Raw genomic sequence first — 24,461 nt, 5'->3', positions numbered from 1 at the left:
TTATTGATAAACATTTTGTTACTATTGAAAAAAAAATATTAATAGTAAATAATAGCAACACTAAGTGCAAAGTCAAAACTTTTTTTTTAATTCTTCGAAGTTACGGTGTCACTTTGTGAAGGTGCTTATTTATTTTCTCTTTTAAAATCTAAAGAAATCATTTCGAATGATATATATTTTATTATAGTTTTGTAAAGAAATTATTTGTTATAATTATTGAGTTGATTTTTTTTATTTATTTCAGATCACAATGGGGCGCCGGCCAGCAAGATGGTAAGTTTGCAACCTCGAAATTTTTCTTCATTTTAAATTTATTAGTTTTTTATTTATAATAAATAATTCTTTACTTATTCCAGTTATCGCTACTGTAAAAACAAACCGTACCCAAAGTCCCGGTTTTGTCGTGGTGTACCGGATCCTAAAATCCGTATCTTCGACTTGGGTAAGAAGAAGGCGACAGTGGACGACTTTCCACTATGCGTTCACTTAGTGTCCGATGAATACGAACAGCTGAGTTCGGAAGCCTTGGAGGCAGGCCGTATTTGCTGCAACAAGTACCTCGTGAAGAACTGTGGCAAAGATCAATTCCACATCCGCATGAGGCTTCACCCATTCCATGTCATTCGCATCAATAAAATGTTATCGTGCGCTGGAGCTGATAGGTATTAATATTTCTATATTTTTACTCTTTAGTTTGTATCTAGTCATAAAATATTTTCCCATATAACATACACAATCTTATTTTGTAAATGTGACAGTGTATTTGTTCATTTTTACTCCTTATCTCTTTGACAATTTAAACAATTACTATGAAATTTGATATACACATACTATATGGGATAGGAAAGAATATAGGCTACTTTTTGTCCCAGACATATATATATGGCATCATAGGCAATTTTTTATCCTGGCCAATGAACATATCCCAGTCAAGCAGTCGAAATTATGGGCAAAAAATTAGGGAATGAAAGGAATTATTATTAGATATTATTGCACAATAAATAATTAAGGAACAAAAAGCAAAAGATAAGAAATGATGTAGTTATCTTTTTCTATACATATTAATAACAGTAAGATTTTACTTCTCAAAAAATGCAAAATGTGTTGGAAATGGTTTTGATTTTTATAAGTACAATACTGTATAGTTATGGGTTGTTAGAAAAAGATGAGCAATTAGTGTGGCTAAAAATAAATTTTACTATCTGGTAAATTGATAAGATTTGCATAAGTTGCAGATATTTATTTTGACAAACTAACATTACAATGTAATTTCTTCTATATATGTAATTGTTCAATATCATTTATTCCCCTTTTAAACTTTATTTTTGTTGACACTTCAATTTGCTTTGTTGGGATTGTATACATTAGTACTCAAAACAAACATACTCAAAAAGAACATACTTTTACACACTGTTTAAAGATAGGTATAGGAATCAATTTTATTTAATTTATTATTGTTAGTATTTTATTTATTTACTTTATAAGTACATAATGAAGAAGAATAAATGAAGATGATTGTAATTTATATGAGTACTCCTGCCTCACTCATTTTTCTTGCGTAACTGTATTTTATTGTAAATGAAGTATGGTTTAAATTATAAAGTGTGGAGGTATAACACATTAATCCTCAGGAATAGCTATAAACAAGCACTACAATACGAGGTCTGTCCGGAAAGTTCGTATAAAAGTGTTCTGGAATGCGAGAAAGAGGAGTGGGGAGGCCAGGTAAGCGCAGGACCCCTTCCTTATGTCCCTAACAATGCTTCAGTTCTGGTCTGACCGCCGTGCGGTGCGAACTGGCTTGTCACGCCATCTGTGAAGTTACCTCTTAACGAAACCCCGTCGGCATGGAGCCCGCTTCCGTTGAAGAGCAGCGCGTCGTAATCAAGTTTCTCTCGAAACTCGGCAAGAATGGCCGTGAAAGCAAAGAGTGGAAGACATCCGGGGAACCACGAACAAAAAAATCAAGAAAATCCCGCTCAAATGTCAAGACAATGTTGATTGTTTTTTTCGATGTTCGGGGGATTGTCCATCAAGAATTCGTCCCTCCAGGCCAGACAGTTGATGGAAAATTCTACGTCGATGTGCTCAGACGCCTCAAAGCTCGTGTAGCACGAGTTCGTCCAGAATTGGCGCGAGAGGGGCGTTGGATTCTTCACCACGACAATGCCCCTGCCCACACCTCTCTTGTTGTCCGTGAGTTTTTGAGTAAAAATTCCATTACGGTGACCGAACACCCCCCTATTCGCCGGATTTGGCCCCGTGTGACTTCTTCTTGTTCCCAAAAACCAAATTGGTACTTCGGGGGCGGCATTTGGGGGACATAAATGAGATAAAAAAAGCTACGACGGGGCAGCTGAGAAACCTACAACCAGAGGACTTTCAAGGAGCCTTCTCACAGTGGAAACGGCGTTGGCACAAGTGCATTATGTCACAGGGGGAGTACTTTGAAGGGGATAAAATTGATTTACCTGAATAATTGTAAAATAAAATTTTTAAAAAACTTTTATACGTACTTTCCGGACAAACCTCGTAGTGTCTGTTATGTTGGTGGACTAATAAAGAATCTGAGTAATATATTAATATAGGAATTTTCATCATTAAAGCATATTATTTATTACTTGTGCTTAAACAAAATGTAATGTTTTTATTATTTATTTATGCAAGTTTCTTTGTTCCATTAGAACTCCTAATTAAGGTTAGTAGTAGGATAAAAGCCCCAAAATAAAATTATATAAAAAAAAATTACTTCTATATACTTGAACAGATTTGAATATTTTTTTAATTTGTGGAACATAATGTACTTCAGTTCCATCAATTTAAATAAAAATCTTAATTCTATATATTCATTTTTATAATTTTAATTCTATTTATTGCAATTTATTGGATGAACCCAAGTACGCTATTTAGCACATTTATTAATTGCTATAAACAAAAATAAAAAAAAAATCAAACCATTTAACATAATAAATATACAATTAATTAATTGCTTGATAATATTGAAAATATCTCATTTTTAATGATGTAAACTTTGTTAACATTTATTGAATTCTATTGAAACAGGCTATAGCACCTATTACAAGTCACAGAAACAAGTTTCCTTACATTTTTTTTTTTTATGAAATTGACTAAAATTTTTTTTTCTGTATGTTAGGCTCCAGACAGGAATGCGTGGTGCGTTCGGTAAGCCGCAAGGCACAGTGGCGCGCGTGCACATCGGCCAGCCCATCATGTCGGTGCGCTCCAGTGACCGTTGGAAGGCGCAGGTGATTGAAGCTCTGCGTCGTGCCAAGTTCAAGTTCCCTGGTCGTCAGAAGGTCTGCATCTACTTAGTTCTTAGTTCATTATGAGTATTTAAGATAATTTAAATATTAACATTTCTATTTATTTTTAACTTTTTAAATTGGTTTTTATGAGATTTGAGATTGCGATTGTGTTAGAAACCTAAAGATGAGATGTGGTTAGTTTTTAGTATGACCACTTTTATAATTTATATTATAATATTCCTTATCACGCTAAAACATACAGTAATAGTAACAAAAAAGATGTGAGTAAAGGTGAACTTATCCCTAAAAGGAATCTCCAGTGGACGTAACACAGTGGTATAGGATATATATTGTTTGTGTTAAAACTTTTTTCCTCAAAGGACATTATAAAAATATTGATTCTGTTGAGATAATAATTTTGAAATTGCCTTTACAGATCTACGTCTCTAAAAAGTGGGGTTTCACAAAATATGACCGCGATGAGTTCGAGAAGCTCCGTGAGGAAGGCCGTTTGGCCAACGACGGTTGCAATGTAAGGTACCGTCCAGAACACGGCCCCCTCGACACTTGGAAGAAGGTCCAAGCTGAAATCCTCAGTGTTTAATACTGGACTATGAACCAATAAAGTGTAAAATTTTCTTTTGTGTTATTATTTACTAGCTATTCCTCGTGGCTTTTTAATGGCATGTTAATTCTTACTAAAATTATGAAGTGAAAGTGAGTTTAATTATTATATTGTGCATTAATGGCTTAACCAATTACTATGAAATTGAAACACATACTGTATGGGATAGGAAAGAATATAGGCAATTTTTTGTCCCGGACATGAGGCTTAAATCGCGGGTAAAAGTTAATTGCTATACAGTGTAAGGGACAGATCGACAAAAACTGAAACTAAATTCAAATCATTATTCTGAACAGAAAACAGTAAAAATTCAGAAAAATATTTTTGTTTTTTATTTATCGTTTAAAATAATATGTATGATATTATGGCATAATATAAAGAAATAATAACTTATACATACAATGAAATAGAGAAAAAAAAAACGGTAATGTAACATACATATTAAAATCTAACTGCGACGCTCGGAATTAGCTGTCTAAAGTCAATACCATAAGCGTACGAAACTACTTATGATGAAGCCCTACTGACCGCGCGATACCGACGTATTATACATCGTATGAATCGTAAAATTGCAAATGCGCGGCGTCGAAACAAGAATCGTTGATTGCTGTGATGTATTTCCAGTGGGAAAATTATGTCATTACAATCAGACCATTCATCTGAATCAGCTGTTTTCGTTTTGGCCAATCTGGTATATAATTATTACCAAGAGGGTGAGTAGAAAAGCATTAACAAAAGATCATAAAAATTTAATTCATATTTAAAATACATTATGTATAAATGATTGCATTTAATAGCTACCTAAAGAATGAATCGATAGATTTACATGGTACTTTCGGTTTTTTCAATGGTATTTTATCTATTGAAAGAGGGGATTTTTTTCTCTTGGAACTATTTCCATTGGTGTGACATGAATTAGATTTCCTATTTAATTCCCTGTTTAATTTTTGTGCTTCATGGAAATCTAAGTGTTCTCCAATTTTTTCTACAGATATCCTTTTGCCACACTCCGAGCACATCTCAGTCGGAACAGTGTCGTCAATTTTTACTAGAAAGCTAGCTATAGACGAAACAGCTTCATTTTTATTTTCTTCAACTACAGAGATTTTTCTTTTAGTCTCTTGGTTTGTTGTTTTTTTATTTCTCTCTGCGTAATTGCGTATTTGTTGTCGTTCTTCATCTCTCAACTTGAGTGCCAAATGATAATCGGCATGTATATCAAACTTATCAATTGTCAAAGTTTTTCCGCATTCTGAACAGCAGAATGTCCCCAATGGTTCCGGTTTTTTGGGCGTATTGGATTCAAGAATGCAATTATTTTCTGTGTCAGGATAAGATTTATTACTGTTTTCATCTATTATACCAGAATTATTTAACAATTGTCTCATATTACTCACGCGAGAAACATCATCAGGGTCATCTTCGAACAATGCTATACTCTGATTAATTTCATTATTAATTGTGGAAGTTGAATAATCAGAATCATTGCTACTTTCCCTGTGATTAGTAATTTCACAGGTAGGTATTATCGGTGGAGCTGTTTCACTTTTGTCTGTACATATTACAGGTTTTGTAGCTTCAACACATGTAGATTGTTTGTTCACATTCCCATTTAAAAAATTTGCAAAAAATGATTGGGTAGCCGGACTGTTTTCTTTTTTCGTTTTTGTAAATAAATTTTCAGTAGTTTCTGTACTCTTGCTCGACGTTTGAAAAAATTTATCTATAATATATTCCTTTCCATCTTTACTTTTATTATCTGTAGAACCTTTCTCCATATTATTTGAATTCCCATTCTTCTTCGTTTGCATTGCAATATCTTTTGATGATCCAGCACCAAAGTAATCAACGATTTTTTTAACTTTCTTAATCTCTGAATTATCTTCAAATTTACCTACACTAATCCCTAAGAATTTTATCGGTCCTTTTAATTTTCTGTTACTTTCATCTCCTGAAATGATAATTTACATAAATATATATAAAAAAAAAATCAAATATCTGATTAGAAAATGATATCAGATATGCCACATAACATGTATAAGTAAAACCAAATATTTGGCTATCATAGGTAGGATTACCAAATGTTATTGACCTTCTTTTCTGCATGATGATATGAGATATAGGATAAAATGTAAGATAGATTATCATTAAATAACAAAAATAATATACCTTTGAGTTTTATGCCTTCCAAAGTGTCCATAATCAATTCTAAAGCTTTACTGGAGAATAGTTCACCGCATAGTTCATCATCTGGTACAAAATTGTACGATCTTGAGCTGCTAGTGTCTCTTCCGTCAGGCAACTGTGTAGTAAAACTTACAACCATCTGTTTTGGAGTCCTATTATTTTCTAATGAGTCTTTTTCCAATCTATCGTCTATTTCGTCACCCAGGTCTGTAAGCCATTTTTTTAAACTGTCCAAGTTGACTACTGCAGCTTTACCCCTCAATTGCTTGCAACATCCAATACTCTTTGGATTGAATTTTGCTTGGACAGGTTCCATATCAATGCCTCTCGCTATATTATATAGCCATGAACTAAAATAAATTAATCACAGGTTGTAATATGAAGTTGCTAAAATTAATAGAAAAAATAACCTCATATTTGTAACATTCAAATCTTTAATGATATACCCTATTGTTGATTTTAAACTATGTCTCTGTCAATTTTGATCCAAATTAATTTGAATGTTGTTGTGATACAAAGGGAAATATTAATACATGTATGTAATAATTATCTTTAACTACTGGATCAAAACATCAGCAAATCTTACATTACCTGACTTACCCATTTTTTTCATCAAATTTTTCTTGTAATTTTTTCTCTGTAAACGTTTGTAATTCAGCCATTGTACTAATTTTCAACACTTCACAAACTGTTTCCCCAAACTTGCCTCCTAAGTGTTTTACTTTCTTTACAGATAAAGACCTGTAAATTTATATAATTTACAATTATAATATTGAAGGTTGAGTGCACACTTGTAGTAATTATAAAATATTTACTTTTCTAGACCTTCTCAGATATACTTTAAAGTTCTCTACTACTACAAGCATGCATTAACCTTTTGAAATTGGGGCAATCATTTGTGTTCTGTGATGCTTGTGAAAAACAACAATATACATTACCTGTATAGTATATTAATAGAATGCTTCGGTAATACAGTTTGTTTGTCAGGTTTATTCATTCCACATACCAGTTTGGCAAGTATCTTATTATGGGCTATACCCGCTGAACATTTGTAACCTGGAAATAGGTATTATTGCTTGGTTATATTGAAACTCGGATTAAAAAATTTCAACTATAGTTTTTTTTTATTGATGAAAATTAAATAGAAAAGGTGAAGTCAGGTCAGTTGATCTATCATGGCATTTGGAGTAAGTATAAACTACTTTTAGTATAAGTATAAACTTTTTATTGTACCTCATTTTAATGTAAGAATATCTGGATTAACTTATGCAAGCACAAGCCTGTCTGCGCACGTCACGGCTGGTCTTAGTTGGTCTCAAACCTAATCAAGCATTCTTGACTAAAATACATGTAAATCAATCCGAGTCACTAATAACACCTGAGTCTTCAGGAATGGCAACGCATGGAGGGTATAATGGGCGAAATAGTATACTCTGTATGTCTATGGTACTGCACATGTCTATAGGCGATAGTTACCACTTTTCTTTAGGTGGGCCATCAGCTTGTTTGCCATTCTAAGTTGTATAAAAAATAAAAAAAAGATTAATTCTTACATTAAAATGGCTCTTGTTTACTATAAATATTTAAAAGTTATGTTAACAAACATGTTTAGGATATGTAAGCAAAAACATAAACATACCAGTTTCCTTGAACACAGCAGCTCTTATCTCACTCACAATGACTGACCCAACAAGTAACCTCTTTGCGTGTTCATAGTCAAACTCCATACACTGCCCTCCATAATTATGAACATCTGCTATAAACTCATCCACACCATCATAGCCAAGGGCATAAGTATTGGGCAGCATTTCTGAATTGACTGTGTTAATATTTAAAGTTTTAAGTCTTTCTTCTACCTATAATATTAAACATTATTTGACAATTGGTATTTTTGGTAGATATTAAAATAATTGAAGAAATTAATTTATTTTTTTATAATATTTGAAAAGTTAATGCTTACAGGTTTGGTTATATCCATGTAGGCCTCATCAATGGATGCCCTCTCTAATAGTGGTGTGAATCTTTGTAAAACTTTAGCTACTTCCTTCCCAGCCTCTCTATACCTGTAAAATATTTGTATACCTATATTGCTATAACTACTTAACTAAAGGTAATTAATAATAATTATTATAATCAATATTTAAAAAAAGCAAGTATATAATTGTGATATAAAATTATCTCCATATTTGTAAAAACTAAAATGTATATGTCTAATTTTAATATTTTGTTGTTTTTTTTCGAATTGGAAATTCAGCACTAAAGAAAAATACAAAATACTTGGATAGCTAAAATAGATTTATGAGAGCATCGAAGATTTTTGAATCTGAGGGTTAATATTTAAACAGTTTCACATACTAGGTGGCAAAAAATTAAAAATACAGTCAATGGTAAATCAACAAATTCGAAAGAAGATTCTTGTTTGGTCTATAGCTAATGAATGCAAATTTTATGGTCTCAATGTATTTTTTTTAATAGATGTTTACTAATATTCAAGTAAGTGTATAAAAAAGCAATATGTGGGACAAATAACATGCCACAAAGACTCTCTGAAGGATAGTCCAAAATCTTCCCTTATACTCTAGGATAGCATGATAGGTATTTAAAATTATGTTTTAAAAATAAATTAAGTAATAGTAAATACTTACTTAGTTATATCAGCCTTTCCTCTGAGACACGGAACAGATGGCAATTGTATCTCAGGACATTTCTCTTTGGCTTCATCACCTCTCATGTGCCTAGTCACTCCCATAGCTCTTGCCACATAATTGACAGCTATTATTCTTAAATTAAAAATAATATTAAACTTTATTATAAGAACAGTTGTTTCTCTGAATCGAAGCATTTGGCGTTCCATTGTTTCTGCCTACCCTAATGGGAGACAGGTGTGACAGATATGTATGTATGTATGTATGTATAAGAACAGATGTTCATATTATATGCATGTACAGTATTTTTAAAATAAATAGGTACTTTTGTTGAACAAAATTAAGAAAGAGAAATTTTGGAAATTTTAAAAACTTAAATAAACTAACAATTCTTCTTGAAGTGAACTTAAAAACTACCAGTAACTATGTATTTATATTAAAATTCTTATCTGCTTTATTATGAGTTTCTATAAAGAAATTAAGACATGTAGTCAATTAATATTTATTTATACCTTGAGTCCGAGGTGCTCAAACTTGAATTGCTAGTGATCTACATCAATATTATTAGATTATGATTGATCGACTCTGTGAGGCTGCAAGTATTTATGACGCAAGATAATTGTCTAAGTAGTGTTACAACCTCATCGTATACTCTTTTTAAAAAACATATTAACCTCTGACATTTTTTACTGTCTTAGATTTAAATATATACTCTGTCATGTGAAATTGCATTTTATTAAATTGGCGACGAGGATTTTAAAATGAATCCGGAATTAATGGAAGAATTCCTTAAGGTACAACAAAACCAAACAAACACAAATAACTAAAATACTGGAATTACTTACACAAACAGTAATACAAGTAAGTGGAACGTCACAGACCCCTACTACGAGTGCAACAGACTCGAGCATATTGACAACATCGTCAAACACAGTCTTAAAAAATTTTAAATGCGATCAATTCAATCCCGCAACAACGGATATACATAATTTCATAGACTACTTTGAAGTCAAATGTAACATATGGGGTGGAGACACTGACAATGTGAAGAGACAATTACTTTTCACATGCCTTAGCCCTGAAATATTCCATGAAGTTAAGGTAGCGTTCACACCGCATTTTGAAACATCGACATATAACGACATTAAAATTAAATTAATTGACCTTTATGGTACTAGAAAAACAAGGTATAAAGCCCTCACTGATTTTTGGAATGCAACACGTCAACAAAACGAGTCAATGACAAATTATGCAAACAGGCTAAAGGAACTGAGTAAGGATTGCAAATATGACAATTTGCTAGAGAGACAATTACGAGATAGATTTGCAACAGGCCTTAATCATGCAGCGTTAGAGATAGACCTAAAACAAAGATGGCCTGACCTGCTTGAGAAAGATGAGACTGGAAAATTAATAGAAGTCACATTCCAACAACTATTTACTTTCGCTCAATCCAGAGAGATAGCAGAATCTGATAACATTGTTAGAAGAATAAGAGACAATAAACATAAACGTACAAACAATAAAAACAATAAAGTTATAAACAGAAAACTCAAAAAAGACCACTGTTTCAGATGTGGAAATAAACAGAAGCATAGTAATGATGAATGCAAAGCTATAAATCATAATTGCAAAGCATGTGACACAATCGGCCATTTCGAATCATGTTGCATTAAAACAGGACGCGCTTTTATTGACAGCAGGCCGCACACACAAAGCATTAAAAGGACTCAAAACACCACTTCATCTCGCTACCAAGACGCGAATGAATCATCATCATCATCATCGTCAACTACTACAGACGACGAATGTAGTGAACAAGAGTATATCACCTTAACAAGAACAAAGACTGCAAGAGAATAGACCCCATTATCAATGGCATACCCTGTACAATGGATTGGGATACAGGTTCGAAGTTCTCTATTATAAATACAAAATTTTGGAAACAAATTGGATCACCACAATTAAAACGTTCACCACCTCTGAAAGCATATGGAAATAATGATTTTAAACTTAAACCAAGAGGACTAACAGAAGTATCAGTGGAAATACAGGGAAAACAAAAAATTCTTCCTGTCATTGTCATGAAGACTTCAGACCCTATGCTGTTTGGATTAGACTGGAGTGAAATGTTTGGAATGGAATTTCCGGAAGCTGTATATTCTATTAAAGCAATTAATGAACAACAGACACTACAAAACATCCTAACAAATTACGCAACACTTTTCAACAACAAACTTGGTAAAGTAAAAAACTATCAGGTCAACATTCACATTAAACCGGGAACAGAAGCAAAACATTTTCCACCACGTCCTGTAAAATTCAGTATCAAAAAGAACATTGAACTGGAACTAGATCGATTAGTGCAAGAAGGGATTATCACAAAAGTGGATCCTAACATAACACCCGTAGAATGGTCAACTCCAACAGTTAATGTCGTAAAACCTAATGGTCAAATTCGTATTTGCGGTGATTATCGCGTCACAATCAACCCTGCATTAATAACACACCTACATCCAGTACCACTTTTTGACCAATTAAGACAACAGCTTGCAAATGGTGAAAAATTTTCCAAAATTGACTTAAAGGATGCATATCTTCAATTTGAAATTGCCCCTGAATCAAAAAAGTATCTTACAATAACAACACATAAAGGATATTTCCAATACAATCGAATGCCCTTCGGTATTGCAACAGCACCATCAATTTTTCAACATTATTTAGAAAAACTACTAGACAACATCCCGAATACGGCCGTCTACTTCGATGATATTGCAGTAACAGGAAAAAATGACAGCGAACACCTAAGTACTCTGACGTCAGTACTCAAGAGATTGCTAGAAGCTGGCCTCAAAGTTAACTTAAAAAAATGTAGTTTTCTCCAACCCGAAATTGAATATCTTGGACACATAATTGACGCACGTGGTGTACGCCCAACTAAAACAAAAATTGATGCAATCGCTAAAGCTCCAGCGCCAAACAATACTAAAGAACTACGATCTTTTTTAGGAATGGTCAACTTTTACGAGCGATTCATTCCGCACTTACATACACTTTGTTCAGACTTGCACGACTTAACATCTTCACGAAAAAAATGGAAATGGACGAAAGAATTACAAACCGCATTTGAAAAGGTAAAAACCTGCATAACAAAAACAAGACCTCTGATAGCTTATGATGATAAACGAATGCTTTATCTAGCATGTGATGCTTCCGAAAAAGGACTTGGGGCTGTTCTTTTCCACAAAGAACACAATATTGAACAACCGGTCGCATATGCTTCTAGGAAATTAAAACCTGCAGAAAGTAAATACTCTGTAATAGACCGAGAAGCATTAGCTATCTACTTTGGTATCAAAAAATTTGATCAGTTCTTAAGAGGAGTCCGTTTTACATTAATTACTGATCACAAACCTTTAATCTACCTTTTAGGCCCACAAAGAAATCTGCCTAAACTTGTTAATAACAGATTGGTGAGATGGGCGTTAGCAATTGGGTGTTATAATTATCACATTGAGTATCGAAAGGGAGAACACAATATTCTTGCAGACTTTTTGTCAAGAATGCCAAACCCTGACCAAATACCGTCTGAAGGTGAACTGACTGTACATAAAATAGGCACGCGATTGCAAGCGATAAAAATGATTGATTTAACACTTTCAGAGAAACTGATTAAAGAAGAAACAGGAAAAGATCCCGTCCTAAGGGAAGTATCCAATCATATTAAACTTGGCTGGAAGAATCAATGTAATAGTCACCTAAAACCTTACTATCGAAAACGTGAAGAACTTGCCATCGAGAATAAAATTATAATGTGGGGCGGAAGAATTGTAATTCCACAAGGGATACAAAAAGCTGTATTACACTACCTCCACCGCGGCCATCCAGGCACATCTGCTATGCGAGCTCTGGCTAGATTTTATGTCTGGTGGCCCTCCATAGACGAAGATATAGATAGATATATTAAACTTTGCCATAAATGTCAAGAAAACAGGCCGAATGATCCAGAACTCCCTATTTACTCTTGGTCTATCCCAGAAAAAAATTGGGAAAGAATTCATATTGATTTCGCAGGTCCTTTCGAAGGAAAGTATTGGGTAGTAGTTGTTGATGCTTTATCAAAATGGATTGAAGTACGACCAATGACTAAAACTACTACAGTAAAACTATGTGCTAAACTGGATGGAATATTTACTACTTTCGGTCTACCCAAGATTATTGTATCTGATAATGGTCCACAATTTACGTCGCATGAGTTTGAAAATTATTGCAAGCAGTATGGAATCTTACATATTCGGGTATCACCGTACCATCCTCGCTCCAACGGATTAGCAGAACGCCTTGTTCGCACTTTCAAGACCCGGTTATCAGCCAGTAACGAAGACGGAGCTAACTTGAAACAACGCTTAAGAAATTTCCTGTTCAGTTATCGTAATACACCACATTCTACAACAGGTAAATCTCCAGCACAAATAATGTTTGGCCATCAACTAAATTGTGTATTTGACAATCTACGCCCAGATTTAAGAAAAACACTAAATTTCAAACAACTTCAAACTAACTTACATGGAGATCAGCCTTTAAAAGAATTTAAGAGTGGTGACCCAGTTTATATACGCACGCGAAATGAATCAACTTGGCATCCTGCTACTGTAACATTACGTACTCACCGTTATTCGTACCTAGTTCAAACACCTGATGGTGTGGAAAAACGAAGACATGCAGATCATATACGTTCTCGAGCAATTGATGAAGCTGAAAGTACCAAAATAGGAGGAATGGTTAAAGAACCATCTCAAGACTCACAAGCGAGTATGACTCCATTACAGGCCCCAACATCAGAAATTCAGGAACCTTCTCCAGAGCAAACTCAAGCAAATGCTCCAATTACACCGTTACAAACATCACCCTGTGAGCTACCACAAGAATGGCAACAATTGACATCAATACCACTTACTAAAGAGGCATATTCTACGGCCGAGGAAACAGCCGTACCATTGCGTCGTAGTGTACGTACCAGACGCCCTCCGAGACGACTACTTTATGATTAAGAAACATTGTAGAGACAGACAAACATTGTATATAAATCATATTCATTGGGGAGTAATGTTACAACCTCATCGTATACTCTTTTTAAAAAACATATTAACCTCTGACATTTTTTACTGTCTTAGATTTAAATATATACTCTGTCATGTGAAATTGCATTTTATTAAAAGTAGGGTATATTGTGGCATAGATATCAGTTTTTAGCACAATATGCATTTTTTTTAGTCAAGATCGCAATCGATCATTTAAGTATTTAGGTTATTTTGTTTAGATAAGTAATTATTTACACATTTTCCAATTTTTGAATTTTGGGTTCTTAGTTATTGGAAATGGGGACTTAAATATATATTTGTATGTTACATACCCACCACCTTTCCATGGATTATATTGCACAACCGCTATTGGTTTTCCTTGGAGTTCTGGATTAAGTTTCTCTTCAACTTGACAATAAAAACAATCCATGTCAATTAATGAAATCACTCTGTTTTCTTGTTCCATTTTAGAAAATTTAGAATGAGTCCAATGTTATAATATGTAATCATAAACTTTTAGAAAATAAACACCGTTGTATCCCGCCTTCACTTTCAAACTTTTAATAATTCAATACCTTTGGATTCGATAAACATTTGTTTGTGAGAAAGCATCAGTTATCATTATTACATTAACTTCGATAACAAAAAAAAATCCAATAAATAGCTATCTACAAAAATAAATATAATTTCATTAATAAATTGCTAAAAACTACAAATTGCACCTTTAATTTTTTTTTTTTTTTTTAGTACGTTTGTTCCGTTTGGAACAGGCTAAGGTCGGAGACCATGCTGCCTAGTCTTCAAAAAGATAATTTGTCTGGAATTTGCACCTTTAATTATTTCTCATTAAAAAACGTCAATGTTAATAATTATGTACACTTTTTTTTAGTACGTTTGTTCCGTTGTGGAAGAGGCTAAGGTCGAAAACCATGCTGCCTAGTCTACATGTACAAAACTAGAACTGTCATCCATATCATAATATACGCATATAATACAATTATAGAGATTAAGACAACGGTATGAGGGTATAGGCTAAAGGTATAGAATATTATAAAACAAGATAGATTTTCTTCAGAGTCTCTTCGTGAACATTATTTCAAATTATTACATCACTGAAGAACTACAATCTATATTATTATATGATTAGTCATAACTTAAATATTATATCTAGTAATATGTATTACTCATACATAAATGAGAATAATATACTTACAAATATTATACATACAATACATATATTGGGGGGGGGGGGGGGGAAGGGATTGTTAGCAATGGAGTTTGACAGCCCCATTGCTAGTAATATGTCTTATTAGGTCGACCTCCACGTGGTTCCCCTTGGAAACCATCGTGAACAATTCTTGTTGAATTCGTCATGATGGGCTAACTGACCTATTTCATTCTCACTTATCATCTTTCACTGGTGCCCGCCGGTGTATACCGATAGCGCGGGTGGGGTTACTATTCCATTATCATCCATTAAAAAAAAATACATATATTGTATGTATAATTTTTACATATATATATGTTAAAATGGATTAATCTACCAAAATAATTATTTTATTTAAAAATTGTTCTTGTTTGATGCATATTAATTTATGCAAAAGTATAAATAAATATTATAGATTGCGTACCTACCTACCTAAGAATAAGGAATTACAAAGAAGGGATGATAAACCGTAAATTATATGATTTACTCCTTTCTTCTTATGCAAATATAATTAGTAAAAAGAGGACGAAAGATACAAGATCAGTTGCTACTTTTGTCAATTCATAGCAAGATAGTGCATAAAATATGTTTCATATGTCAATTATTTATTAACGACAAATTATATAATCATTGTGTACTATTATTTTTGCGGTATCAAGGCAGATAAAATAATAAAATATATTATATTAGGTATATAATTTATTAGACCCCTTGGCCGTATGTGTTGTTCCACTTCACATATTGCCCCAAGTCATCTTGCGACACGCTTGGTCTCACTCTTTGAAGAGCGTTTATGAAGTCTTTAACATTTACTGGCCGAACCTGAAATAAAAATTAATAATGAATTCTGTACATTTTACAATGCACTCTTTTATTACAATTTGGGTATAAATACAGCTTCTTATTGTATTTTTTCCCCCTGACCCAAATGTTATATTGGCTTTGGTGATGTATAGGTTTAACACATTGCCTCATCTTCCAATAGTTACAGTTTTTTTTAATGGATGTTAATGTAATCGTAACCCCGTCTGCGCGGGGGAAAAGGGATTGTTAGTAATGGAGACTGAGAATCCCATTGCTAGCAATATACCCAACCAGGTTGACCTCCTTGCGGTTCTCCCTAGAAATTATCATGGTTAATTCCTGATGAATTCATCATGATGGGCTAACTGGCCTGTTTTCATTCTCATCTATCACCCTTCACTGGTGCTGCTCCACCAGCGTATCCCGTTAGCGCAGGCGGAGTTACCATACCATTTGCACCTATCAAAAAAAAAAGCACAACAAGACTTTTGTATTTTTGAGTTATTTTTTTTACATTGTAAAGGATAAGTTCTGTGAAGTCTGTATGCAGCTAATATAAAGTAAAATTTTAGGTTTAAAGTGACTTTAATTAAGTGATAAAATTACGAGCAGTATCAGATTGACACTGTGTTGCGTTATTAAAGTAACCACTTTACAAAAAAAGTCCAGCAAATTAAGACCACCTCTTTTTTCAATCAGGTAATGAAAAGGTTTATATCCAAGACTCGTGAATACTTACTTTTTCTCTATCAATGCTGATGATCTGTGACAGCGGCACCGATCTTATAGGTCCCATCGCCGCCTCGGAACACAAGGACTTCATGTCGGCGCCCGAATAGCCGTCCGTCAGGCGAGCTATCTCGGATACGTGTTGAGGCGTCAAATCGTTGTTTTCATTTTTAAGTAGGTTCTTTATAATTTGTTCACGAGCCTGCCATCATAATATATAATAATAATAATTATATATATGTCAAAACAGCATAGAAAGAAGTGTATTGGGCATAAAAATAAAGGATAGGGTTAAATTAATAGACATTAAGGAGAAAACAAAATTCAAAAATGTTATCTATACAATAAAAAATTAAAATAGAGATGGGCAGGACATATTATGCGAGAAAAAACACAAAAATGGACAACAACTGTAACAGACTGGTACTTTAGAATAGGCCAAAGAAAACAGGGAAGACCATTGACACGATGGGTTACAGATATACAGATATAAAAGCAGTAGCAGGTGCACTTTGGACAAGGATAGCCAAAGACAGAATAGAATGGAAGACTCTGGAGGAGGCCTTTGTCTTTGGACAAGATATATATATATAATTTCAGGTATATACTCATAGTTTACATTTATTGCTATAATAATTTAATTTTATTTAATTACGATTTACACATTGCATTATACAAACTTTAATAAAATACCAATTAAAATAATTTTATTATAAATTCCTTGGTATATAAATTCTTCTAATAAGATATAAATACTAATACAATCAATGATGTTATTTGTAAATTGCATCGTGAATACACTATAATACAGATATTTACTTAAACTTAGATATTTCATTTTATATATCTGAAATTGAGTTTCTTTTCTTACGCCTTGTTAGCCAATAATGGCAAATACATGTAACTATTTGAAAGCTAACTTTAAATATCTACAACTTACATCTACATCAGGCAAAGGTATGTAAAGTCGCTTGACGAGGCGTCGGCGTGCCGCTTCATCTAGCTCTTGTGGTCTGTTTGTGGCGCCCACTATTAGCAGACGATCTTCGTCTCCTACAAAGAATCAAAAGACATTTTAAATTTGTACGTTGAAGTCTTAAAATACATGTTTGCGAAAATATTCTCTATGTTCCTAAGATCATTAGGACTCGATTCTCTCTGTATCTAGCGTAAATATTAAAAATAACAGTGTAAATTTCAAATGTTGTTTCTTTCCTAACAACAAAACATATAGCAAATATTTATTAACCTTTCAAATATGTTTGAACATGTGTTTTAATAAGCAATTAAATGTTCCATTATGAAGTATGAAATGCCGAGAATAATCCACTGTTCAATTTATCTATAATTTATTTATTTATTCATAGGAAAACCAGGGCTACACTACAGCAAATAGATACAGTTTTAGGATAACAAAATAAGTCACTAATAGGTTTTCACAAGTAGCAACAATATAGATACAAGGCGCTGTACACAAAGCAACGAAAATAGGAGTTAACAAAAAAAAAAAAGTGAACAAACAAGAGGAATAAAAACAAAAAGAAAAAATAATAATGACAAGTAAAATACAAATTAAAGATTAAATGTAAATATTTGACCAAAATATGGCCTCAATTACCAATAAGACACTACACTGTTGATATAATGTAATTTTGCCATGCCATGAACAAATGGGTTCTCAACAATATTTCAACCAATTTTATAGTTTATCTCTCTGATAACGTATCCCTTACCAGTGGCTGCACCATCAAATTGCACCAGAAATTCTGTTTTGATCCTTCTAGTTGCCTCGTGTTCTGAATCACTGCGCTGTGTGAGTAGCGAGTCTATTTCATCTATAAATATGACCTGCAATATGAATTTTAAATTAACTCTTTTAAGTATTTTTCAAAACACACGTGTCACAGAACTTTTTTTGACTACTTCACACAACACAGTTTGACTACTTCAGATTTATGAATTAGTTTATTCGAAAATTTCCATAAATATTTTCGTAAATGGGCTGTTATGCGTTAGTCCATCCTTGCTAGACTGTACCGGAATGCAACTTAGATTGTTTATCATTCTAAGCTGTTCTACTAAGTATTATAAGAAAAAAACAATTGCCACGTTTTCTGGACACCAGTGATCTCAGGATACATACTCGATTGTCGACTATTCTCCGTCGAAGAGAAGGGATTGTTAATAAACCGCCCTATGAAATGTTCCTGGAAATAATCTGTAATCCTTCATTTATATTTGCGCCCCGCTAGCAAATACCGATGCCGTAGATGGGGTCACCATTCAATATACCATTTAATAATCACCAGAGGGAGACTTTGTACAAAAGTCGATTGCTTGGGTACCTCTGTCCCATTCGTGTTTCTACCGCGAAGCAGTTGTGTTTGCATGGCTGTGCGGTTTGAAGGGTGGGATATGGCGTAAATTTACTGGGTATGGAGGAATAATACCTGAATCTTCAGGAATGGGTACTACTCTGGTAATACTCTGTTAGGTCCATGGTACTGCTCATGTCTATAGGCGACGGCTACCACTTTCCATCAGCTGGGCTGTCAGCTTGTTTGCCATTCTAAGTTGTATAAAAAAATCATTACAATCCATTTAAAAGAGACTCCTTTCTGGAATTGTATCACTATATTACGGTGTTTCTTTAGCAAAACACTACATGTATTAATAAGAGGGATATAGAAGTGAACTGACCGCGGGTTGGTGACATCGAGCAACAGCGAAGAGGGCGCGTACCATCTTCTCACCGTCTCCTATCCACTTGGAGGTGAGCGATGACGCCGAAATGCTGAAGAAGGTTGCATTGCATTGCGCCGCTACACATTTACCTATAAACAGGTTACAGGAACAGGTTTATATAGAGTAAAATTCTATTAGATGTACCTATCATTTCTCACTGCTGCCCTGCCAGTATATACCGATAGCGTAGGAGGGGTTACCATTCCATTTTCATCAATTAAAAACCCTTGACTGAAAAATTTTAGTAAATTGTGCTAAACTTAGTCAAACTTGAAAGAACTGACCAAATTTAGTTGGATTTCTAACCACTGTATGAAGACTTTACACTGTATTACTTACTATTTACCAGAGGGAGACTTTGTACAAAAGTCGATTGTTTGGGTACCTTTGTCCCATTCGTGTTTCAACCGTGAAGCAGTTGTGTTTGCATAGCTGTGTTTCGGTTTGAAGGGTGGGATATGGCGTGAAATTACTGGGTACAGAGGAATAACACCTGAGTCCTCAGGAATGGCAACGCATGGGGTGTATCATGGGCGAAACAGTATACTCTGTTATGTCCATGGTACTGCTCATCTTTATAGGCGACGGTTACCACTTTTCATCAGGTGGACCGTCAGCTTGTTTGCCATTCTAAGTTGTATAAAAAAAAACTGTATTTTACTATTAGTTACCAATTAACGTTTTCCCGGTGCCAGGTGGTCCAAACAGCAGTATTCCCTTAGGCGGTCGCCTCAATCCAGTGAATATATCCGGGCGTAACAGCGGCCACACCACCGCTTCTTGGATTACAGATTTAGCCATTTGGAGACCAGCTATATCATCCCAGCCTGAAAAGTTATTATTATATATACATTATTATTTTTATCAGCCGTATTTTAAAAAAGTAGATGGATGTAAAGGTAGAGAAAGACAGAATAAGTTTTTTTTTTTTGATGGGTGAAAATGGTATGGTAACCCCGCCTGCGCTAACGGGATACGCTGGCGGAGTACCAGTGAAGGGTGATAGATGAGAATGAAAACAGGCCAGTTAGTCCATCATGATTAATTCATCAGGAATTAACCATGATAGTTTCCAGGGAGCACCGCGAGGTGGTCGACCTAGTTGGGTATATTGCTAGCAATGGAATTTTTAGTTTCCATTACTAACAATCCCTTTCCCCCCACGAAATAAAAGTTAGATGAGCTTTTTTTTAAAAGATGATAATGATGTGGTGATTTCGTATGTGCTAACGGTATACGCTGCGGGGCACCAGTGAATGATGATAGGTAAGATGAGATGTAGGTTAGCCTATCGTACAGTGCCATTGGCATAGTGGTAATGACTGTATGAGATGTCTTTAGTAAAGTTGCAAGTTCCACAATCGAATTCCGACTGGCTAATGACTTTTTGACCCCCCGAGTGGTAGGGTGAGCACGCCAGCCACCCTATCTTGAGAGAGGAGACCTGCTCTTACCATCAGGAAGCGGGTCGCTGCCGTCGGAGATGTGGTGAGTGCGAAAGCGAACCCATGTCTCCGACATATGGCACCTCGAGGGTATATCGTCTGGTTTTTGGTGGGTACACTCCCACCTTACGGGGGGATTCCCGCAGTGCCCATTCACCCCCCACAAGTTGTATGGGTCTACATAAAGCATTTTCCAGACGTTAAAAAAAAAAGGTTACCCTATCGTGATGAATACGTAATTCAGCACAATGGTTTCGTTTTGGCCATGTGGAGGAACCTGACAGGGTATATTGCTAGCAATGTAACTGATAGTCCGCGTTACTAACAATCCTTTCTAATATAATTAATATAATTGCTATTCCAATCTTATCCATCCAATATAAATAATTTGTGACGATTGAAAATGTAGGAGTTAGTTACATTACTACTGACCTATAGGTGTCCCTTTGTCAATAATCTCACTCTCAATCAACTCTATCATTTTGGGGTCTATGTGCTTGAGTCTTTCATCTGTTACTTCTGGCTCTTGTGTTCCTTGTTTATCCCTTTGAAAAAAAAAAGTTCTATAAATAATGTAGCATTGTTTTGGTTTATCTTGAGAGTTGACAATATTTTTTAGCTATCAATCTTGATTTAGGATTACACCACTCAAATTAATAATAAAAATGGTTGAGAAACAGGTGGTCTCGTCCATGAAACGAAAATCCGAATTTACGGGCTCAATTTCGTGTTTTTGTTCGTACCAAAATCGACCCAGTAAATGGAGCTTAACATTTCGTTAATCATAAATCCTATCCTAATAGTCCAGAGGAACCATATTTTAACATTTATAATAATTTTAAACGGCATGTATTATATAATTTTAACATCAAATTTCTGTTTCGTTCGTGCCCGAAATTTCGGAAAATATTTCATTGTAGGCCCTCAGTACTCTAAAGAGAGTACTGTTTCTTAACCATTTTTATATTGCGATCCAAGAAAAAGCCAAAAAGTAGTCTTGTGACCCCCATAACTGTAAAATTATAATAATATTTAATTTAATATTTAGTCCTTTCCCTGTTATCCCTTACTACCACACCACTAATGAATTGCTTAGTTGAGTAATTTGTAGTCAGATTAGTAAAGTTGCGCATCACTATGTTATACAAGTTATTCGAGGTCTTATTATATTTCAACAGACTGCACCCCCCCCCCCCCCCCCAAGAGTCGTGTTTGTTATTAAAGAGGGTTGAGAAATAGAGATAGAGAGAGGCTTTAGAGCAAACGAAGTTTATAATATATTTACACATTCAACTAGACACTCTAAATTTATCTAGCTAATGAAATAAAATTTTTATCTATCAATAATTTTTCATATAAATGGATATAAATTATTTTCTATTAGCTAAAATTTGCTAACAAATGTTTGAGATGACATCTCTCTGAATATGCATTTCCTAATGCTTACCATTTGTAATACAACAGATCTGATTATGGCTAAAAAGGCCTGATTCCACTATAGTAATAATAAAATAATAATAATAAAAAAATAGCATAAATGAGTGTATAAAAAATTATGAGGGATATTATACTACAAGTCTAGATGGCGTTGTGTGAAGTCTCCAGAGATATTATTGTTCCAGATATACCAGAGTAAAACTGGTACTTACTGTACTCCAATCATTGGTGAGACAAATTTAGCTTGAGCCTTCCTTGATGCTCCCAGAGTCCTCTTAGCAGCTGGATTAGACGCCAACAGTTGTTCCTTAGCTGTTTTGAATGTAATTTTTGCTATATTACTCTTATGAACTTTGTCTTCATCTTCTTCCTTATCAAGAGCAATGTCCTCTATTACAGGACATTTGGGAACTGGAGGCTGCAGCATACTTTTAACTACAGGCCTAACTCTGCCGAATTTTGGTTTAAAACCCTGTTTCTGTCTATCCCCATCACAAACCTCAGTCAACATATTTTGACTTTCAGTGTTAGAATCTACAGTTTTCATAAAATCTTTGTTCTCAATTATTGCATTATGAGTTTTATTCAGTGGCTCCTTTACTCCTAAATTACATGTGCACACTCTATTGTTAAACTGTTCCAAGCTTGTAGTTTTTGAATCTTGGCTGCAGTGAGTACAAGGTGGCAAGTGTTTCTCAAATAGAAATAAAGGGTCTGGGAGGTCACTGTAAAAAGTACAAAATAATATTTAGTCTTTCAATCTCAAATCAAAGTAAATCCACAATGTTTGTAATATAAAATATTAGGTATTTACTTATATGTACATTTAATTGAATTCATCACATAATGAACTGAAGAACCAACTGCCAGCAGCCCTTGAGTATATTTTTATTTCAATAGTTACACATTACAGAGAATTAACAATATTACATTAATTTATACAGTACAATAATATTTTCGTTCAAGTAACCCTCCAAAAATATGTGTACACAGCATAATCAAAACATGTTATGTCCATGGTACTGCTCATGTCTTTAGGCGAAGGTTACCACTTTCCATCAGGTTAGCCATCAGCTTTTTTGCCATTCAAAGTTGTATAAAAAAAAAAAAACATAAAAACGCTAAACAAGTATATAAATACAATATAATTTACACAACAAAAAAATATTTAACTTACTTACACATAAACAACTATAAAAGTAAATATTTACAATATTAACATACATGACAAAAATGCATGCACCTCTTTATAAACAAGGTAGGCGATGCAAATCATATGAGGTGTACACATATCAAGAGTATTGGAAGAAGTCACCATTATTAAAGTGTTTATTTTAGTTATGTCTTTATATTAATTCCCTTACAAGGTGGACAGAGGATATTCAAATACAGCGAATGCTCTATATAAGCAACTCATTTGAACCAATTTCAATAAAAAAGTTTCTTATTGGGAAAAGTTGCTTATAGAGAAAAAAGGAATATAAAAATACTTATTATTTGGAATTTTTTTTTTTTATTTCTTTTTCTAAGCTGAGTAAAATAAATAAAATATAAAGAATGTTGTTTATAGAGTTTGCTTATATAGAGCATTCACTATACAGGTAGTGAATGCAGTACATACTTTAATGAACTTTTCCATGTACTCATCTTGTTCATATTTGCATTTTGAAGAAGCCCATGAACTGTGTTTGTTATTATATCCATGGCTTCTCCATTTAATAATTCCTCATTGGCTTTCCAAACATCATCAAGAATTTTGGATGACAGCTTAAACTCACTGTAAATAAAAAAAAATGTAGATTATCTGTATACAATTATTCACTAAAATCAGTAATATCAGAAAAAAAAGTAATTTGAACAATACAATATAAATTATAATACAACAATAAAAATAATTAGGTACCTTGTCTTGGGTAGTTTTAGAATTTAGAATAATAACATTTAGTATGGAATGAAGTATATCAAAATTGATGTATAGGAAATTAGTAACAAACCTTTGCAGAGAAAGTTGATATTGTTGCAATGAAGATTTATTTAAAACTGATAAATGGTCAACATCCTCATTTTCAGGTATCAAGCCACTTAATTCATTTGATTCGAACATTTCTTGTGATTTTTAGATATTTATGTATATTTTCATTTCTTCTCCTTTTCTATTCGCGCGCAAACAAAACAACAAGTATCACACAGATTAGAGAAACTACAATCACAGAGTAATTTATTGGAATTTGGTCCTACCACAGAGTATCATATTTCGGATACTTACAGGATATCTCTTTTTTTCTATATG

General features: G+C 33.8%; 4 protein-coding genes across 6 annotated transcripts; 2 read left to right on the top strand and 2 right to left on the bottom strand.

Annotated features, from left to right (window-relative positions):
- Positions 1-3,904, top strand: LOC113520952 (60S ribosomal protein L10). Its single transcript, XM_031912316.2, has 5 exons — positions 1-121; positions 245-273; positions 357-662; positions 3,155-3,317; positions 3,703-3,904. Exons 2-5 carry the CDS (start codon positions 251-253, stop codon positions 3,868-3,870), a joined length of 660 nt encoding a protein of 219 aa, XP_031768176.1. The 5' UTR covers positions 1-121; positions 245-250; the 3' UTR covers positions 3,871-3,904.
- Positions 3,905-4,135: 231 nt separating this feature from the next.
- Positions 4,136-14,648, bottom strand: LOC113522167 (DNA polymerase eta). 2 transcript variants are annotated; one of them, XM_052893932.1, is made up of 8 exons: positions 14,141-14,271; positions 8,724-8,858; positions 8,039-8,141; positions 7,718-7,934; positions 7,017-7,134; positions 6,679-6,819; positions 6,061-6,428; positions 4,136-5,842 (listed from the first exon to the last, which is right to left on the bottom strand). In XM_052893932.1, exons 2-8 carry the CDS (start codon positions 8,825-8,827, stop codon positions 4,689-4,691), a joined length of 2,205 nt encoding a protein of 734 aa, XP_052749892.1. In that variant the 5' UTR covers positions 8,828-8,858; positions 14,141-14,271; the 3' UTR covers positions 4,136-4,688. The 2 variants fall into 2 exon arrangements, with proteins under 2 accessions (XP_052749892.1, XP_026763643.2); XM_026907842.3 differs by having other exon boundaries at positions 4,138-5,842; positions 14,137-14,648.
- LOC128200412 (uncharacterized protein K02A2.6-like) lies at positions 10,560-14,118 on the top strand. The gene has a single exon (XM_052893813.1). It carries the CDS (start codon positions 10,616-10,618, stop codon positions 13,772-13,774), a length of 3,159 nt encoding a protein of 1,052 aa, XP_052749773.1. The 5' UTR covers positions 10,560-10,615; the 3' UTR covers positions 13,775-14,118.
- Positions 14,649-15,692: 1,044 nt separating the features above from the next.
- LOC113514632 (fidgetin-like protein 1) lies at positions 15,693-24,376 on the bottom strand. Of its 2 annotated transcripts, none has more exons than XM_052903058.1 (10): positions 24,166-24,376; positions 23,793-23,948; positions 22,384-22,896; positions 21,167-21,279; positions 19,961-20,116; positions 19,245-19,378; positions 18,278-18,392; positions 17,485-17,597; positions 16,555-16,746; positions 15,693-15,833 (listed from the first exon to the last, which is right to left on the bottom strand). In XM_052903058.1, the coding sequence occupies exons 1-10, from the start codon at positions 24,273-24,275 to the stop codon at positions 15,714-15,716; spliced, it is 1,722 nt and encodes a 573-aa protein (XP_052759018.1). In that variant the 5' UTR covers positions 24,276-24,376; the 3' UTR covers positions 15,693-15,713. The 2 variants fall into 2 exon arrangements, with proteins under 2 accessions (XP_052759018.1, XP_052759020.1); XM_052903060.1 differs by lacking the exon at positions 24,166-24,376 and adding an exon at positions 24,075-24,143.
- Between the last annotated feature and the right edge of the window lie 85 nt (positions 24,377-24,461).

This window comes from Galleria mellonella, unplaced genomic scaffold (assembly GCF_026898425.1).
Source record: "Galleria mellonella isolate WM207_F2 unplaced genomic scaffold, CSIRO_AGI_GalMel_v1 utg103, whole genome shotgun sequence".
Taxonomy (NCBI): Eukaryota; Metazoa; Arthropoda; class Insecta; order Lepidoptera; family Pyralidae; genus Galleria; species Galleria mellonella.
Note: the sequence above shows the minus strand (reverse complement) of the source record. Positions and strands in the feature narration are given on the sequence as shown.